Source organism: Gigantopelta aegis, chromosome 9, assembly GCF_016097555.1.
Source record: "Gigantopelta aegis isolate Gae_Host chromosome 9, Gae_host_genome, whole genome shotgun sequence".
Taxonomy (NCBI): domain Eukaryota; kingdom Metazoa; phylum Mollusca; class Gastropoda; order Neomphalida; family Peltospiridae; genus Gigantopelta; species Gigantopelta aegis.
In genome coordinates this window covers 22,340,830-22,360,652 of record NC_054707.1, presented here as the reverse complement: position 1 = coordinate 22,360,652, position 19,823 = coordinate 22,340,830, and the positions used below count along the sequence as shown (strand labels likewise).

The following is a 19,823-nucleotide window of genomic DNA, read 5'->3' as shown; positions in this document are numbered from 1 at the left end:
TCGTACGTCGTTGCATCGTGTCCGCTAGCCTGTTATGCAATTTATGTTGCATACAACTGAAATTGCTCCGATCAAATATATTTGATTTTATTGCATGTAATTGCATCTAATTGTTCGCTGTCGCAAACGTGTGCGCCTTCAGTGCCACAAAACGTTGACGCAATAATTCAAACTGCCAATGAACGGATAGATAGTGATCACATGACACAAAATGGCAGCCTCCAGCAACATGTGGTCACCGGAAAAAAGAGGATGAATTTGTGATGATGTGGCAGACAATGTCATGTCTTTTTGATACAGCATCCCCTAAATATAGTAACAGGGCTAAAAGGAAGATGTGTCTCAATTTCAGTTGCATATGCGACAAAGTTGCAAAAGTCTGCGGTGGCCTTAATGACGTAATGTTAGTTGTTAAATGGTAAAATCTGACAACAAAGACGGACATTTGTACATGGACAAATGCAAACAGACATTCGGTATTCGGTTGTAAATCTGTGGTATACATACATGTATAATATTAAATAAACACTAGTCATTTGTGTATTACACCAATATTTAAAAATACATACACATACTTCACACAATACTGTCTTAGAAATCCCCGATATTGATATATCATGTAGTTTGTTGTAAAATATATTTATTTAGTGACAAAGCTACTGTAGTTGCTTATAACATGGGAAAATAAACAAGACATGGTCTTAGATATAGAAAAGAGGTTTATTAAAGCTGTGTTTGTCTTTGTGTTTATTGAAGCTGTTTGTGTCTGACTTTATTAATAATCTGGGCGGGATTTAGCTCAGTCAGTTGAGTGCCCGCATGAGGTGCTTGCGTCGCTGGATCGAACCACCTCGGTAGACCCATTTAACTGATTGTTGTTGTTGTTGTTTTTCTCTTGTTCCAACCAGTGCATCACAGCTGATCAAAGGCCGCGGTATGTGCTTTTCTGTCTGTGGGAATTTGCATACCTAAAAGATCCCTTGTTGCTAATGAAAAAAAAGTAGCGGCTTTCCTCTGATGATTACGTGTCAGAATTACCAAATATTTGACATCTAATAGCCGAGGATTAATTAATCAATGTGCTCTGGTGGTGTCGTTAAACAAAACAAACTTTAAGTTTATTAAAGCTGTGCTTGAGTCTGACTTTATTAAAGTTGTGTTTGTGTCTATTAAAACTGTGTTTGAGCTTTATTAAAGTTGTTCCTGTGTTAGTGATCGATGTTATAGGATGGGTAAGAGAAATTGCAGCTTTATCATAACCAAATGTGTAGGAAAAAAGGGGCAGGCACACACACAGAGAGAGAGAGAGAGAGAGAGAGAGAGAGAGAGAGAGAGAGAGAGAGAGAGAGAGAGAGAGAGAGAGAGAGAGAGAGGTGGGAGTAGGCAGAGACAGTGACAGACAGACAGAGAGAGATAGAGAGAGTCTGATAGACAGACAGACAGAGGGAAAGATGAGAGCGAGGAAAGATTGGCGAGTTTCGCTTGCAACTTACACTTCCTGGGGCTTTGTCCGAGTCGCTACGTTTCGTAATGACGAAGTTGGGCTTCTTGGCCATGGACAGGCGTTCTTCCGCCTCCAGCTTCTTGCGCTCCTTCTCAGCCTTAAGCCTCGCTTCCTCCTCGGCCTTCTTACGCTTCCTCACCTCCTAAATAGGGTAAATAGGGTATGTACCAGGTACACGTATTACTAGTCTAAATCAGATTTATTCCCTTTCTACTTGATGTATTACCATTCTGTCTTATACCCTTTCTACTTGATGTATTACCATTCTAATTTATGATTTACATCCTTTCTACTTGATGTATTACTATTATAAATAGGTTTTATACCCTTTCTACTTGTATTACTATTCTGAATAGGTTGTTCCCCTTTCTACTTCTTGTATTACTATTCCAAATATGATTTATACCCTTTCTACTTGACGTATTTCTATTCAAAATAGGTTTTATACCCTTTTTACTTGACGTATTTCTATTCCGTATTACTATTCTAAATATGTTTTATACCCTTTCTACTTGACGTATTTCTATTCCGTATTACTATTCTAAATATGTTTTATACCCTTTCTACTTGACGTATTTCTATTCCGTATTACTATTCTAAATATGTTTTATACCCTTTCTACTTGACGTATTACTATTCCATATTACTATGCTAAATAGGTTTTATACCCGTTCTACTTGATATACATACACAATAAATATATAAACCGGAAATGCATCAATTCAGTATTTTAAAGTCAAACGGTAAACTTACAATACGGGTATCCTTGTTGTGGTATCATTGTTATTTAACTATACAATATTTTCGAGATGTTACTACACATACAGGTTATCGGACAACTGTTTATTGCTATTGCCAGGTTACATTTTAAACGATTGGTATTTTTTGTTTTGTTTTCGGGGGTTTTAAAATTATTGTTTCGTGTTTTGTTTTATTTTATTGGATTGAGAGGGTGTGTGGATTGGTTGTGTGCAGAGTGCTGTGATTTGGTGTGGGACAGAGCCGGAGTTTTGTTAGTGGTTTTCGTAATACACTGACGTCCAAACCAAACTTTACAAGGCTTGACCTTGTATTATAGGAAACCAACAATTGGTATGGGAGATATGAAAGTATTATGAAGTTCAACATCTAAGCATCAAAATGCATTTTATGATACATGCAAAGTGTTTGTAAGGTGGTTTTCAAATTGGGTCTTTTCGATCAGCAACAATATTCATCAAATTATTAAAATTCTATGTATGTAAAGTTTCTTTTGGCCGTCAGTATACATATATAATGTGGATGTTTTCCAACTCACAGCTTCCGCCTTCATTCTCGCATCTTCTTGTGCTCGCAATTCAGCCAACTTCTTCTCTTCTTCTTCCCGTTCCTTCTTTCGTTGGAGCTGCAATGAAACAGTGGAATAACATAGTCATTATCTACTTAATAACGCGACATGGATATTTTTGGTATGTCATTTTGAACATTTTAAAGGAATATCGACAACATGTATAAATCGTATTATTCAGTCGTAAAACTATGATATAGACTCTTTATTAACTGTTATTAACATGGAAGTAGATTATTCTCTTAAACTAATTCTCTTCATAATACTAATTATTTATACTACTTGAAATGATTTGAGAGGTCCGAATGTGCACGTAAACTCCTATGATATGACATGACTGAATCGTATAAGCGTACGAGACGGGGGTGGGGTTGGGGCCAAATTCCCCCTAGTGCTCGAGCAAAACTTCAAATTCGGGCAAAAATTATAGAGATATTCGGGCAAAATGTGTTAAAATGATACCTTTTTACCATTTATTTCCATCATTCTACCCACAAAATTAGTTGTAGTCCATATACAATTGCGTAGTGATTCGTTTGCAACCCTATGTAGCTGTTTAGTAGAAATGGTAATATGAATAAATATTTTCGTTTAATTCGGGCAAAAACCAGCCTGCCTCTACAAAAATGGGAGCCCATACGCCTATGGGACTGAATTCAGCCACATCGAGCAGAATAAAACGTCTGCTAGACTGGTTTTTGCGCTTCTCGGTAAACCAAATGACCACGTTGGGAACCTATCAAATACGTCGTGAAAGTTAGCGAAACGTTTGCTGGCTGAACCTGGGGCAGCTGTTCGCGATATGAAATCAGTTGGTGTTAGCTCATGTCAGATCTACCAAGGGAGACTAGTGTGGAGAGTCAGTAAGATCCGACTGACGACGCGTACCCGTCGTTCCCTGAGTCTGGCGATTTCCTCTGCTTCTTTCTCTCGTTCCTCGCGTCTCATCTCCTCGTACTCCGCCAGTTCCTGCTGTTGCTTCTCCAACTTCTTCCTCTTTGCTTCCTGTCATGGATAATAAAACACGTGGTCAGCAAAATATAGTAAGAGAACCGTAAGGGGTGCTGGGGTGTCGTTAACATTCATTCATTTCATTCATTTCATGTTACATGTATATTTATACGTTTGTCGCTGGGGTTTTTTTCGTAATTATGTAAATTTATTATGTAGGCCTAAAATTATGTTTATGCCTATAGGCAATTGCTTTGGCAAATAAATGAATTGAATTGAATTGACAATTCCTAAATGCCGATAAACGTTTGATTACCGTTTAACGACCAACGTCACAGGCGCATGTATGATATTTACTTGGAAAAATTCACGATATTATTAGAAACTATGATATTTACTTGGATAATTAGACACAAGTTCACGACATTATTAGAAACTATGAGATTTACTTGAATAATTGAACAAGAATTCACGACATTATTAGAAACTATGATATTTACTTGGATAATTAGACACAAGTTCACGACATTATTAGAAACTATGATATTTACTTGGATAATTAGACACAAGTTCACGACATTATTGGAAACTATGATATTTACGTTGATAATTGAACAAGAATTCACGACATTATTAGAAACTATATTTACTTGGATAATTAGACACAAGTTCACGACATTATTAGAAACTATGATATTTACTTGGATAATTGAACAAGAATTCACGACATTATTAGAAACTATGATATTTACTTGGATAATTAGACACAAGTTCACGATATTATTAGAAACTATGATATTTACTTGGATAATTGAACAAGAATTCACGATATTATTAGAAACTATGATATTTACTTGGATAATTAGACACAAGTTCACGACATTATTAGAAACTATGGTATTTACTTGGATAATTACACACAAGTTCACGATATTATTAGAAACTATGATATTTACTTGGATAATTAGACACAAGTTCACGATATTATTAGAAACTATGATATTTACTTGGATAATTAGACACAAGTTCACGATATTATTAGAAACTATGATATTTACTTGGATAATTGAACAAGAATTCACGACATTATTAGAAACTATGATATTTACTTGGATAATTAGACACAAGTTCACGATATTATTAGAAACTATGATATTTACTTGGATAATTGAACAAGAATTCACGACATTATTAGAAACTATGATATTTACTTGGATAATTAGAAACAAGTTCACGACATTATTAGAAACTATGATATTTACTTGGATAATTGAACAAGAATTCACGACATTATTAGAAACTATGAGATTTACTTGGATAATTAGACACAAGTTCACGACATTATTAGAAACTATGATATTTACTTGGATAATAGAACAAGAATTCACGACAGTATTAAAAACTATGATAGTTTCTTAGATAATAAAACAAGAATTCACGACAGTATTAGAAACTATATTTTCTTGGATAATAGAACACGAATTCTCGAAATTAATTTGTTCGTTGTGCTGGATTGTCGTTAAACATGCATTCATTCATTCATTCATTCACGAAAATTACGAAAATAGGTGACAACGAAAGTAATTTAGTTTTACATAAATAAATGTCCCTACCTCCATGGCTTTCTTTGCTTCATTTTCGTCAGCAGGAGCGTGCCTGTTGGTAAAAAGGAAAACAAAGAAAAACGTAATGTATATCTCAAAATCCTACAAAACTCCACAACAATATCACCACAAATACATTTGTATACAATAGCAGAGTATACTAAACGTTTATTGCACAATGAGACACATCAAATAACATAAAGTTTCATTTTGGTGCAGTTTAAATTTATAACAAAAATACAGTAAAATATTATAAAAAAACCTATATAAAATGAAACCAAAGGAGAAATGTTTTAGTAAATAGTGGAGGACATTTGTCTGTAATTATATGAAAGTGGAAAACGAAGTATGCACGCAAGTAAAGACATAAATAGACTGAATTAAAAACTTAAACAGGGCATGAATTCCGTTATATAAAATATAATATTTTCAAATCACAAAAAAGCCTCTGTTGTTTATTAAAATTAATATTTGGTACACCAAGGACATTAATATGTAAAAACCAAGTTATCGGCTATCCAAAATACGATATATATATATATATATATACATACATACTTTTTTCTTTTTTTTTAAATGTTTTTTGTTTTTTTGTTTTTTGTTACAAAATTCTTAAAATATTTAAATTATGGACAGATTTATGGTCCCGAAGAGCATGCATTTGAAAGACCCACTTCTCTAATACTGGTATTCATCATAAGTATGAAAACCATTCTTTGAACGTTTCATGAGTTACAAACGATAAAAAAAAGACCCTTTAAATGAACTTTAGCGTGTCCCGTTTGACAGGTAGTGGTTGGCAAGTTGTCTACACTACTTAGTTTTACTTGGACACGAGCGTGAACAGAAAATCTTCATTGGTATGAATCTGCAATTGTCGTATTGAGTCGTGTACTTCCACGTGTCTTCCATAAGACAGCTTGTAACAAACATACCAAAGACACTGTCTCTAGCTATTAGGCTTTGACATTTATTTTCGGCAATTATAAGTGTACTTACAATTATTGCTTAATTATCAATTTTGACAGTTCCAATGACTTTCTTATTGGGGGGGGGGGGGGGGGGGGATTCTGTCTCTGAAATTTTTAGACCTTCGTTCAAAATTGTATGTCAAATTACTTTTGATATACTATTAAATAGTCCGATCCTCTCTTCTTCCTCTGATTTATTTTTAAACTGTCCTTCGAAAATCCTCCCAGTTATATAAATATTCGGCCGAACAATCAATTCCTTTTTATCTTTGGATTGCTATTTCCAGCTCTACCCATCCCCCTTCTGTCTCGGACCCAGTAATTGGCGAAATCAGATACTGAGTCCGGGAGAGACGTGCTTAAACTTTAATTGGATATAGGCACGTTAATATGTTAATAATATTGTTATCCTGTCCTATCTGTCTCTTAGATAGTTTCAAGTGTATTTAGTCCGAAAGGGAAGAGGTACGTAACTCTGAAACTAGAGTCAGTGTCTTTAAAATCGACCACACAGCATGTTACATTAATTAGCTGAAACGCATCTGACTTTCAAAATGGCACCATGCCCTGATGACACAGGCTGATGGCACAGACATACCTTAAGGACCTAGAATGGAAGAACAATGCACACAACGGAAATAAAGACAGCTGAAGTAAAGACAAAGAAAATAAGACACCGGTGAAATTGGTCTTAGAAAGAAAGAAAGAAAGAAAGAAATGTTTTATTTAACGACGCATTCAACACATTTTATTTACGGTTATATGGCGTCAGACGTATGGTTAAGGACCACACAGATTTTGAGAGGAAACCCGCTGTCGCTACATAGGCTACTCTTTTACGACAGGCAGAAAGGGATCTTTTATTTGCGCTTCCCACAGGCAGGATAGCACAAACCATGGCCTTTGTTGAACCAGTTATGGATCACTGGTCGCTGCAAGTGGTTTACACCTACCCACTGAGCCTTGCGGAGCACTCACTCAGGGTTTGGAGTCGGTATCTGGATTAAAAAACCCATGCCTCGACTGGGATCCGAACCCAGTACCTACCAGCCTGTAGACCGATGGCCAAATTGGTCTTAGAAGATTAGTGAATAATCGTCTGGTCTTAAGGCTGGTGGGTGCTGGTTTAAATCTAGTTCCGACTCCAGGTCAAAGTAATTTTAAAGGAATCAGTAGAACGTGTAAGGCTATGACACCGAGTTCTCGTACCCACGACCACGGAACCATTAACCCACTGCCCTGGACAGACAGTCCATAATCAATAGTGTGCCCAGGAGAGCGTGCTCAAATCTTAAGTGGATATTAGCACGAAATTTATTTTTTTTAAAGGGGGGAGTGGGGTAAAGTTAAAGTTTTTGTTTAACGACACCACTAAAGCACAATGATTTATTAATCATCGGCTATTGGATGGTAATTTTGACATATAGTATTAGAGAAAAAACCCGCTACATTTTTCATTATTAGCAAGGGGTATTTTATATACACTGTCCCACCGACAAGGAAAGGTTAAGAGTCAAACGAAAAAAAAGATAGTTTATCCTCGTTTGGCTTTTTTTCTTTCTTTTTTTGTTGAACATTATTTTCTTTGTGCTTATTTTCTCGTCTTTCTTTTCTTACTTTTCTCGTTATTGCCGCTGTTATAAAGAACAAGAAATAACAATGAGAACTTACATCGGTGCATGATGCTCTTCACGCCTATATAAAACATGTCATATTAGTAGAGTTAGTCAAATAACAGTTTTACAATTGTACATGTTATTTAGTTAAAATGTTATGTCCATTTTGTTAGAATATGGTGTTATGTTATTGTTAGATTAAAATATAAACTCGTCATGGTAATTATATTAAATAGCTAAAACCATGTTCACAAGATGTGTATAAATTCATGTTTACAAATGTTAATAAACGTTTTGTAATTATAAAAAACCAAACTGTTGGACATCCAGACAAGCATTTCAAGAAAATAATTTTTAAAATTAATTTTAAATACTACAAAAACAAAAACACGCCATGGTAAATAGATTTCCTGAAACTGTGTATGTAAAAAATCGCGTTTAAATTATTTGCTAATTATAGACATTAAATATTCATACAAATATTTCATAAAAAACAATAAATATTTTTTTAAAATAAACTTTAAATTAATTTTTATTGTATTATTTTGTTTAAATAAGCAAATATTTAACTTTGCTTTTTATTCATGCTTGTAATTGTATTGGATCGTTGTGCAACTGCAAAAATAGCTTTTGTTAAAACATGAAATAATATGTCACAAGTATTAAAGACTAAACCAACAATTAAATCCAGTACACATATCCGACCAGTCATACAGTTTCTATGACAATGAGATTTCAGGAAACAAAGCGCACACGCATATTTCAATTCGCGGCTACCAATATCGCAATGAATGAGATAGATATCGGACCGCTCTATAGCTACTAATAAATAAATATTGCAGACTTTTCTAATCTAAGCATTTGCTTCTTTGACAAAAAAAAAAAACGACAAAAAGAAGAAAAGAAACCCACTTCACCATCCATGACAGAATCATGCAACACACATTTAAATAGTCTACAATTTTTTTTCTTCAAAAATGTGCATTAAATATTATGAGAATGATGGTCGTATACTAATTAATGAGCAACCTCATACTTCGACTTGTAGTAACTCAGGTAGCATGCGGTCTATTTATTGTACTTTTCCACAACCATTATTTATAAGCATGGCATAGAATGATATATCAATGAAAGATGTTCTAGCTTTGAAGACATTCTGTAATAAACCATGCTTGCATTATTCACACACTTTAGACCAATTGTATTTTAACAAGGTGTCTAAATATTTCTTTACTCAATTCTAAAACCTAAAATCATGCATTCGTGACTACGAAAGAATTCTGCAATAAGTTCCCACATACTGAAACAAGTAGACCGAGCGTCCTCTGTCCCTACAGTGTTTTAAAACCGCAGCGAAACCAGTCTAGTTTGGCATGGTCGTTAAGCCGTCAGTGTTGAAGCCGATAGCTACTGGGCTCGTAGTTTATTAGGCCTACTACATTACAGGCTTCGATGCCGATGGTTCACTGGAGAATAAAGCCAGTACTCTCACTTCACTACCACTAATCACAAAGCGCTGTCCTGGACAGACAGCCCAGGTAGCCGAATTGTATGCCCAGGACAGTGTGCTTTAACATTACTTGAAATAATTAGAAATATGTTAGATATAAGTGATCAAAGCTGATAATATCAGGCATCATATTTTAGTCATGTAGCTAGACAGCTTGCAGCTGTTGACTTATTTTCTTATTTTTCATTTTTATTATTTGTTATTGAAACAATAGAAAATTATTGATCACGTAGAGTCAGAGGATTTTCGGTTTGTCATAGAAAGACCAAGCAATACGGACTCACGTCGTTTCGGTATGTTTAGGACGTCTAGACAAAAAAAGTAAATAAATAATCCATAGTTTAAAATAACTGTTAAAAATTCAGGAAATAACAATTATGTAAATAGGCAACCTTCAATCTTCAATATAGTGCTTTAAAATTCGCATTAGCGTGTACACTAACAAGATTAATAGATAAACAAACTGAACAAATATAGATAAACAATTTAAATAATGCGTTCAAAATATATTTATTAGTTATAAAGAAGCATTAATGTTATTTTTGTGTTAGTTGTTAATACAATTTTAGTAATACATGTACGTTTAGTATTAAAACAAAAAAGGAAAATGTTTTGTTTTAAAGAAAACGAGAAATGTAATACTTTATTATTACGTTAAGAAAGTAGTACTACTTACTCCTCTCCTTCTCTGAAACAACAAAGCATTGCAAGACATAATAATAATATATCACACTAAAACAATCGCTATTCATACATTACGTCACATATTTTATACTAAAGTGACAGGCCCCAGTTTTTAAACACTATGGCATATTTTGTACTGTCACAGCCCTTTTTTATCACTGAAATCAAACAGTACTTAGATTTTATTGTTTAGATTATCCATTTCCGTACATCTGAAGTGTTTCTAAAGTAAAGTTTCTTTTATTTAACGACGCCACTAGAGCACATTGATTTTTTATCTTATTATCAGCTATTGGACGTCAAACATATGGTCATTCTGACACTGTTTTTTAGAGGAAACCCGCTGTCGCCACATAGGCTACTCTTTTACGACAGCCAGCAAAGGATCTTTTTTTTTTGCGCTTCCCACAGGCAGGATAGCACAAACCATGACCTTTGTTGAACCAGTTATGGATCACTGGTCGGTGCAAGTGATTTACACCTACCCATTGAGCCTTGCGGAGCACTCACTCAGGGTTTGGAGTCGGTGTCTGGATTAAAAATCCCATGCCTCGACTGGGATCCGAATCCAGTACCTACCAGCCTGTAGACCGATGGCCTAACCACGACGCCACCGAGGCCGGTTGAAGTGTTTCTGGTCATTCTGGTATTTTACATACAAAAAACAAAATGAATTTTTATTGTATTTTTAAAAATGCACGTATCTCCAAGAAGTAACGGTTAAGAAGTCGAGCTCTAGTCTATTTTAAGGGGTACTTCGCTGTTTCGATGTCATAGACACTTGGTTCCCTCTGTTGTAACTTTATCTATATATGTTACAAGTTTGTTGAAACTGGGGTCTGCGCCTTTAATGTTAAATTGACACAATTCTATCAGTTACACTACTTAACATATTGATAATTAATAATAATAATATAATATAAATTATAACAGTACTTCATATACATAAGTTTATTTTGTGTTTAATAATCTGTAAACGCTGTAAACACCTGGGCTGCGTTCAGCTACACCGAGCAGAAAAAGGTCCGCTAGATTGGTTTATGCGCTTCAAATTAAACCAAATGGCCACGTAGAGAACCAATTCGCGAAACGTTTGCTGACTGAAGTTGGGGTTAGGGTTAGGATTAGGGTTAGGGTACTGAACACCTGTACTGAATCGAGCATCACGGTAAAACGGGGTAGACGTCTAACCATCCACTTTCACAGCCTCGTCAGATTTTAAAACTTTACAATGGATCGGCTTTAAATAGATATTTAGGCCGGCTAGATTCTCAAATCATATGTAGCATATATGTATAGTCCGAATTTTAATTTTATATATATATATATATATATATATATATATATATATATTGTTTTGGGGTTTTTTTTTAAACCATTTAAATGCACAGTATGCTTCCAAAACTTCTCAACCACATGTGGCATGAGCGTCTATAAAATGTATTGAAATTGGTTGAATATTAATAGAACTGTATCCCGTATACGTATTGTATTGGTATCATCTGATCCTCCACGCACGGGGTCCTCACTAATGAAACTACTACCACCGAATCTCAATTACAGGACCCATGGATCCATAACTTGTGAGTGCCTAGGCTCTAGGAAACCTGAATTGTGTTATGCGACCCAAGAATCCATGTTTAAGTGTCTATGGTTAATTAGCTATGGTCCTTACGCTGGTTGTTGTTCCTCGTCCGCCATTTTGTTTCTCTGGAGTTGAAGCTATATACCAGGTCTCAAGCAAGCTGAAAAAGAAAAATTAATGTCCATTAATGTACAGTCGAACCTATTACATAATCATAAGCGTACGAGACAGGGGGCAGAGTGGGTAAACGCCCCCCCCCCCCCCCCCCCCCCAGTGTTGAAGCAAAATCTTAAATTCTGGCAAAATTGATACAGATATTCGGGCAAAATGTGCTAACCTGAGACCTTTTTACCATGGATTTCCATCATTCTACCCTCAAAATTAGTTGTAACTGTATAAAAATGCGTAGTAATTCGTTCCCAACCCTATATAGCTGTTTGGTAGTAATGTTAATATGAATAAATGTTATTATCCAGATTCGGGCATTCTCGTTTAATTTGGGCAAAAGCCAGCCTACCAAGATGGCAGCCCGTACGCCTATGCACATAATTATGACTGTCAGTAGCAGATCCAGAGGTGTGGGGATTTTTGGATGTGCATCCCCTCTAAAGTGAGTTAAATATCCTGAAATAAACAAGAGAGTGGTGATCAGTTAACAAACACTAACAGAAAGACAACTGCTTTCTTTGAGTTGCACATCATTGCAAGAAAATGCTTTGATCATTCCATCCTTTCTGCACAAATATGTCTGTGTTTGATATTTATAGAAGTTACAATGGCTGCCAGCTTCTAAGATCATGTTTTATTTCTTCTCTGAAAGGTCTTTATATCACTGCCATGGCACGGCATTGTATTCCCGGAGCAACATTTTTTATAATCCTGAATTACGTAACTATTGCACGTGTTGTCAAGCATACGGCCTAAAACAATGTGTGCTTCCTGGAATGTGCTAAAAATGTTTTAGGTAGGGTAGGTTTGCCTTTCTAAAAATATTTTTACTACATAAAATTTATGAATGTACTCTTTTCACATTATTAAATCATTAAAACAACTACAAATCATGTATGAATTCTTTTCACCAACATATTATTCTTTTCACCAACATATTATTTTAGAAATAGAAACAAATATATATTACGTTGAAAACAAAAATAGTTTCTCCTTTTCTCTATGTACGGTATGGTTCCCGGAAATAATTTTATTTAGGTCTGAGATTTTAACTTATATATTAAGACAATATTTAGTATATGCAGCTACACCATAAGACATCCAAAATGGCCGCCAAGGTGACTAGCATTCATCTACTTAGACTACTTGCATTGTTATGAGAATGTTGCATTGGCGTAGAAAGCAGGGGGTGGCAAGGGGCATGCCCCCCCCCCCCCCCCCCCCCCACACACTTTTCCTTGATCCAGTAGCATATATATATATATATATATATATATATATATATACACACACACATAAAAACCATTACTGCTGCTACTGGACCAAGAAAAAGTGTGTGTGTGTGTGTGTCTGTGTCTGTGTGTGTGTGTCTGTGTGTGTGTTTGTGTGTGTGTGTGTGTGTGTGTGTGCACACCCCACCCCCAACACACACGTTTTGGCATCTTCCTACGCCACTGTGTTGGGTCATTGTATTACCCATAGGGGCTAAAATATCCGGGATAACATTATTTCGATAACAGCGCTGTGTGCAGATTGCTTCTACAGCCATTAATTGGCCGGCTTACAAATAATGACATAGTCGTTCGTTCCGGTCGGAACTTCAGTTTCATCCCTTTAATGATTATATTTCCATTCAAGAGTCAGACTACACATACTTTATACGATCTACAGAGACTTACAGGCAACTTTTATATTTACACACTTTTACACTATTATAAACCATATAAAGCAAATATAAAGCAAAATATCTGAAAAGTGGGGGGCACATGCCTTGTCTCCCCCCCCCCCGCCCCTCGCTTCCTACGCCAGTGGTAAAGCTGGTGGTCGTTATGTTTTCTCTACATGGTCGTTCTAGTGTGGAATGTTTCCATGCAGTACACCTGATCGTGCCCACAACATTCCACTGTGGGAGAGACTGTAGTGAGTGTCTTGTTAAAAAACTTAAATCTGTACGCACTTAAAAAGTGCACCTACAAAAATATACAAAACTAAATAATACAATTCGTAATACATTATGTAAAAGTAAAACAATATTATGCTAAGTAAAAACGAATACCGATATATTACCTACGTTAAATCATCAGCGAGAAAAACCCGAGAAAACCAGCAAAGGAAGAAGAAACGTCAGAGCAAGAATGGCACCCTATACCAACTTGAACAATAGTAGCCTGCTGCTGTTTACGCACCCAAGCTGTCGGTACGCAATAAGCTATATGGTTGTGTCGGTAACCGAGTGTACATTTGTCAGGCTATGGCCAGGTATCGCGTTTCCAAAGCTTGTGCCAAGAGATAAAGGTCTATATAAGCAACTGGCTCCACATCTGGAAAGAAGACCGGTTATCAAGACTCTCTCCCCCGCTGCTTGCAGAACCGCCATTGCGCAACTTGCAGAACACTAGTATTAATTAAAAGCACCATATCGCCATTTCAGAATTTAAATTAGCATCTGGCTTTTTGTTGTTAATGAATTTGTATTAGTTCCAAAAAAAAAGAAATTGAGATATAATTTGGAGAAAGATTTTGCATATGGGTGAAAAACAAGAAACAGAGAATACATAATTGTGTATGCAATCTAAGCCATGCCATTTAATTTATTTAATTTATTTTATGATTATGTCAACTTAAAGTAATAGCACGCTATTCTGCACAAGGCGGATGATATGGCAAGGCGATGGCTTAACCACCACGTCATCGGCAAAAAAAATCATTAGGCCTATTTGGAAGCTGATCATACGAAAGTAAAGAGGATAGAGGAAACTATTCTATATGCACTATTTTATAGTTTCATTATTGGGACTTTTTAACTTCACTTTTTAAATTTTAAAAGATTACATTGATTTTTTTTTTTTTTTTTTAAATTATTTTTCCGTATTGTATTGCCATATGCATTAGTAATTATTGCGACTGTATGTTTTGATCCAGTTAAGGTCAGTCAAATATTTTTTTTTTTTTTTTAATAATAGTTAGCATGCATATCTACGTTTATTTTGGAATATATAGTATGAATGTTAATTAATGCACCATTCCATAACCATGAACAAAAAGCGGCTGCACTTATTCAAGCCAAGCCTTCAAGGACAACCACAATCGGCCTCGGTGGCGTCGTGGTTAGGCCATCGGTCTACAGGATGGTAGGTACTGGGTTCGGATCCCAGTCGAGGCATGGGATTTTTAATCCAGATACCGACTCCAAACCCTGAGTGAGTGCTCCGCAAGGCTCAATGGGTAGGTGTAAACCACTTGCACCGACCAGTGATCCATAACTGGTTCAACAAAGGCCATGGTTTATGCTATCCTGCCTGTGGGAAACGCACATAAAAGATCCCTTGCTGCTAATCAGAAAGAGTAGCCCATGTTGTGGCAACAGCGGGTTTCCTCTCAAAATCTGTGTGGTCCTTAACCATATGTCTGACGCCATATAACCGTAAATAAAATGTGTTGAGTGCGTCAAGGACAACCACAATCCCTTTTACTCTTACATGAATATTGATCTCGGATACATTCTAACTGTGGAGAGCGGGACGTAGCTCAGTGGGGCAGCGCTCGCTTGATGCGTGGTCGGTCTTAGATCGATCCTCGTTGGTGGGCCAATTGGGCTATTTCTCGTTCTAGCCAGTGCACCACGACTGGTATATCAAAAGCCGTGGTATGTGTTATCCTGTCTGTGGGATGGTGCATATAAAAGATTCCTTGCTGCTAATCGAAAAGAGTAGCCCATAAAGTGGCGACAGCGTGTTTCCGCCCTCAATATCTGTGTGTTCCTTTACCATATGTCCGACGCCATATAACCATAAATAAAATGTGTTGAGTGCGTCGTTAAATAGAACATTTCCTTCTAACTGTGGAATCGTTGGTATTTTATTTATTTCATATTATTTGAAACAGGTTTAAAAGAAACGTAAATGTATTTTTCAACTAACACTTTTTTGTTTCGTGTTAACCTTTACAAATCATAGATAAAAATCGACTTTGGCAGTGTTGATTTGAATGGCTTTGATGTCTAAGTCATCACCATGGATCATAGCATCGACCTCTACATATGTTGAATATTACAGTGTGATACCACAAATATCACACGATGTTCTTTCCTATGGGTAAGAAAATAATAATTTGGTAGTATAGTCTTGAACGTGTGTATAATTACCTAAAATGTCGAACTACTCGAGTGAATACACACGTGCATTATTATTTATATAAGAAGCATGAAGATATATATACATTAAAGGGACATACCCTAGTTTTTAAACACTAACGCATATTTTTGACTGTTGTAACCGTTTTTCATAACTTAAATCATACTTTACTTAAGATTTTATTGTTTAGATTATCAATTCCGTACATTCGAAGTGTTATTTGTCATCCTGGTGTTTTTAATGTCACAAAATGCATTTCTCATATTTTTTAAAACGCACGTGCGTCTGAGAAGTAACACTTATGGAGTCAAGTTTTAGTTTATTTTTAGAGGGTATTTCACCATTTCAAAGTCACAGACTCATGTTTCACTCTATTGTAACTTTATTCAAATGTGTTATAGGTTTGTAGATTAAATAAACTTAGTGTTAATTTTCACGGGTTGAAACTAGGGTATGTCCCTTTAACATATATTTTAGCTTGTTTTTCGACACAACTGGAGCACATTGATTAATTAAACATTTGATTATTCTGACACAGTCTTTAAAAGGATACAGATTACATTTTTTTCACCAGTAGTAAGGGGTCTTTTGTTTGTATTTCTCTACCGACAGGACAACACATACCATGGTATTTGGTATACCAGTTATATGGCACTAGCTGGGTCCGCGGAGGAGGTTAGATCCTGCTACTTAGAAATACTTCCTGCTCATATCAGATGCATATGGCAGACGTACGCGTATGAATACAATGATACACGATTCTAGACTTTCCGGGTTAATAACGGGTATAATTTGTATATAGTTTTAACCGGCCTCGGTGGTGTCGTGGTTAAGCCATCGGACATAAGGCTGGTAGGTACTGTATTCGCAGCCCGGTACCGGCTCCCACGCAGAGCGTGTTTTAACGACTCAATGGGTAGGTGTTAGACCACTACACCCTCTTCTTTCTCATTAACCACTAACAACTAGTTCACTGTCCTGGACAGACAGCCCCGATAGCTGAGGTGTGTGCCCAGGACAGCGTGCTTTAACCTTAATTGGATATAAGTACGAAAATAAATGAAATGAAATGAAACTCTCGATGGGATGAGTATTAACAATACAGTATCAATTACATAAGCTATAAATATTCCGCACCAGAAAGTATGCAGTTTAGCGCAACATAATTGCAATGCTGTGTAAATATCTATGTGGAAGGAAGGGAGGAAATGTTTTATTTAACGACGCACTCAACACATTTTATTTATGGCTATATGGCGTCAGACATATGGTTAAGGACCACACAGATATATATAGAGAGGAAACCCGCTGTCGCCATTTCATGGGCTACTCTTTTCGATTAGCAGCAAAGATCTTTTATATGCACCATCCCACAAACAGAATACTGCATACCACGGCTTTGTTAACCAGTCGTGGTGCACTAGCTGGAACGAGAAATAACCCAACGGGGCCACCGACGGGGATCGATCCTAAACCGATCGCGCATCAAGCGAGCGCTTTACCACTGGGCTACGTCCCATCCCAAATATATATGTGATGCACTAGTAAGACAATGCTGATTAATTATACTACAATACAAAAACAGTGAAGTTTTGTTATGTTGCACCAGATTCACAGTGACAGTGCATACTGAATTACGGTGGCACGGCAGCGTTATTATAAAGCACCATGGATATTGCACTAGAAAGCATCTTTAAATTACATAATATACTAGGACAATTTACACACGTACATGCACGTATCTAGCTATGCTAGACGATTGTAATAGATATTAAGTGATCAGCGCATAATGTTTCTTTAATGAACAGTTAACTGCGGTGGCCATTATATGCAAGTTAAGATGCATTCATATCAACGGACCGGCCTCGGTGGCGTCGTGGTTAGGCCATCGGTCTACAGGCTGGTAGGTACTGGGTTCGGATCCCAGTCGCGTCATTGGATTTTTAATCCAGATACCGGCTCCAAACCCTGAGTGAGTGCTCCGCAAGGCTCATTGGGTAGGTGTAAACCACTTGCACCGACCAGTGATCCATAACTGGTTCAACAAAGGCCATGGTTTGTGCTATCCTGCCTGTGGGAAGCGCAAATAAAAGATCCCTTGCTGCTAATCGGAAAGAGTAGCCCATGTAGTGGCGACAGCGGGTTTCCTCTCAAAAATCTGTGTGGTCCATAACCATATGTCTGACGCCATATAACCGTAAATAAAAATGTGTTGAGCGTGTCGTTAAATAAAACATTTCTTTCTTTCTTTCTTTCATATCCACGGAGTGTGAGTTAGTTAGGTTGTATGTGCAGTGTGTGTTAGATTGTGATAATCTAGTTCTACTTGTTTTCACATTTTAAGTAGTAGAAGAAAACATGCACGGGCATTTTATAAACGTGCATTTGTCATCATCTTATTGCGAATGATTATGGATAATGATAACTGATGTGACGGGACGATCAAAAGCATAGTCTAATAAATTTAAAGCAATGTAGTTTAACGTAGAAATATGAATAAAATGTGGGTGTAAACGTCATGAATCATAATGATAATACGACCTTGGTACACAAATTAATCAAGTTTTGTGCAGAAAGAGATGTGTGTATATTCTTTCTGCAGAAATAATATAAAACATTCATTAATAAGAGGGGTGTGCGTGTGTATGTAGCTGAAATGCGGCCGCAACATGCTATTTTTTTATATGTAGATAACCACTGCAGACGATAAATTCACTTACCTGGGTATCGAAACAAAATGGCTGCCAAACTGCTGTTGGAATGTTCAGAGAGATTTGCAAGGGGAATTCAATGTATATAGGACATAGGTACCAATGCTCGTCATTGAGAATTACTAAGCGAAATCCGTTTTCCGGCAGAGGGGTGTCAGCTTTAGAAATATATTTCCAAATTCAACCTAAGAAGTGAAATTACATTTCTAAAAAGACCCCCGTAATGAATACATACAAATGTTATCTATATTGGTGGTTCCTAAAACATACAGCCGAAAATTAGGTTGAAATTTATAAATTTCATCTAAACAACCCTACGTTGTGAATAATGGAGTGTTCCAAGAATGCAGACGAATCTCTAGAAGCTGGCGTACCAATCGGAACCAGTGGTTGAGAAGGCAGCACACCTTTTATAGGCAATGAGAAACATGACTCCGTCGAGTATTTTTGGTAGCCCGGTGCACGGAGGCTACTTGTAGTGTGGTGGTATTAACAGGCGCGGTGTTATATCACAACGTCGTTTACAATTCTCGGTTCTCTCGAATACACGCAGGCTCGGTGAAACAAGGACAGTGTTGGGAGAGGGTAGCGCTGGCGTAACAAGGTGTGAAAAAGTAGGGGGCTCACCTGTATTTTCTGGGAAACATGCGTTAAAGACTGGATGCTTAAAACACGTTTCTACGATATTGTTTTAGGAAAAGACTCGCTTTTTTGTACGTCGCTGTCTGTCTGTATGGCTGGCTGGCTGCCTCTCTCTCTCTCTCTCTCTCTCTCTCTCTCTCTCTCTCTCTCTCTCTCTCTCTCTCTCTCTCTCTCTCTCTCTCTCTCTTTCTCTCCCCTCGCTCCCTTGATTTATTAATCATCAGCTACTGGATGTCAAACATTTCGTAATTTTGACATGTAATCTTAGAGAGGAAGGTCGCTACATTTTTCCATTAGTAGCAAGGGATCCTTAATATGCACCATCCTACGAACAGGATATCACACGCCACGGTCTTTGATAGACCAGTTGTGGTGCACTAGCTAGAACGAGAAATAGCACAATGGGCCAACCGACGG

At 36.7% G+C, this 19,823-nt stretch overlaps 1 protein-coding gene across 3 annotated transcripts in view; it reads right to left on the bottom strand.

Moving 5' to 3' along the window:
* LOC121380439 (troponin T-like) overlaps positions 1-18,846 on the bottom strand; it is a 35,874-nt gene extending 17,028 nt beyond the window's left edge. The window contains exons 1-8 of one of the 3 annotated variants that reach the window (XM_041509257.1): positions 18,774-18,808; positions 11,843-11,912; positions 10,160-10,171; positions 9,768-9,791; positions 5,396-5,438; positions 3,720-3,836; positions 2,802-2,888; positions 1,494-1,646 (exon numbers count right to left, since the gene is read on the bottom strand). In XM_041509257.1, coding sequence (XP_041365191.1) covers positions 1,494-1,646; positions 2,802-2,888; positions 3,720-3,836; positions 5,396-5,438; positions 9,768-9,791; positions 10,160-10,171; positions 11,843-11,868 — 462 coding nt within the window. In that variant the 5' untranslated portion in view covers positions 11,869-11,912; positions 18,774-18,808. Of the gene's footprint in view, positions 1-1,493; positions 1,647-2,801; positions 2,889-3,719; positions 3,837-5,395; positions 5,439-9,767; positions 9,792-10,159; positions 10,172-11,842; positions 11,913-18,773 lie in introns of all 3 variants that reach the window. The other 2 variants (XM_041509256.1, XM_041509258.1) reach the window with 2 other exon arrangements.
* Between the last annotated feature and the right edge of the window lie 977 nt (positions 18,847-19,823).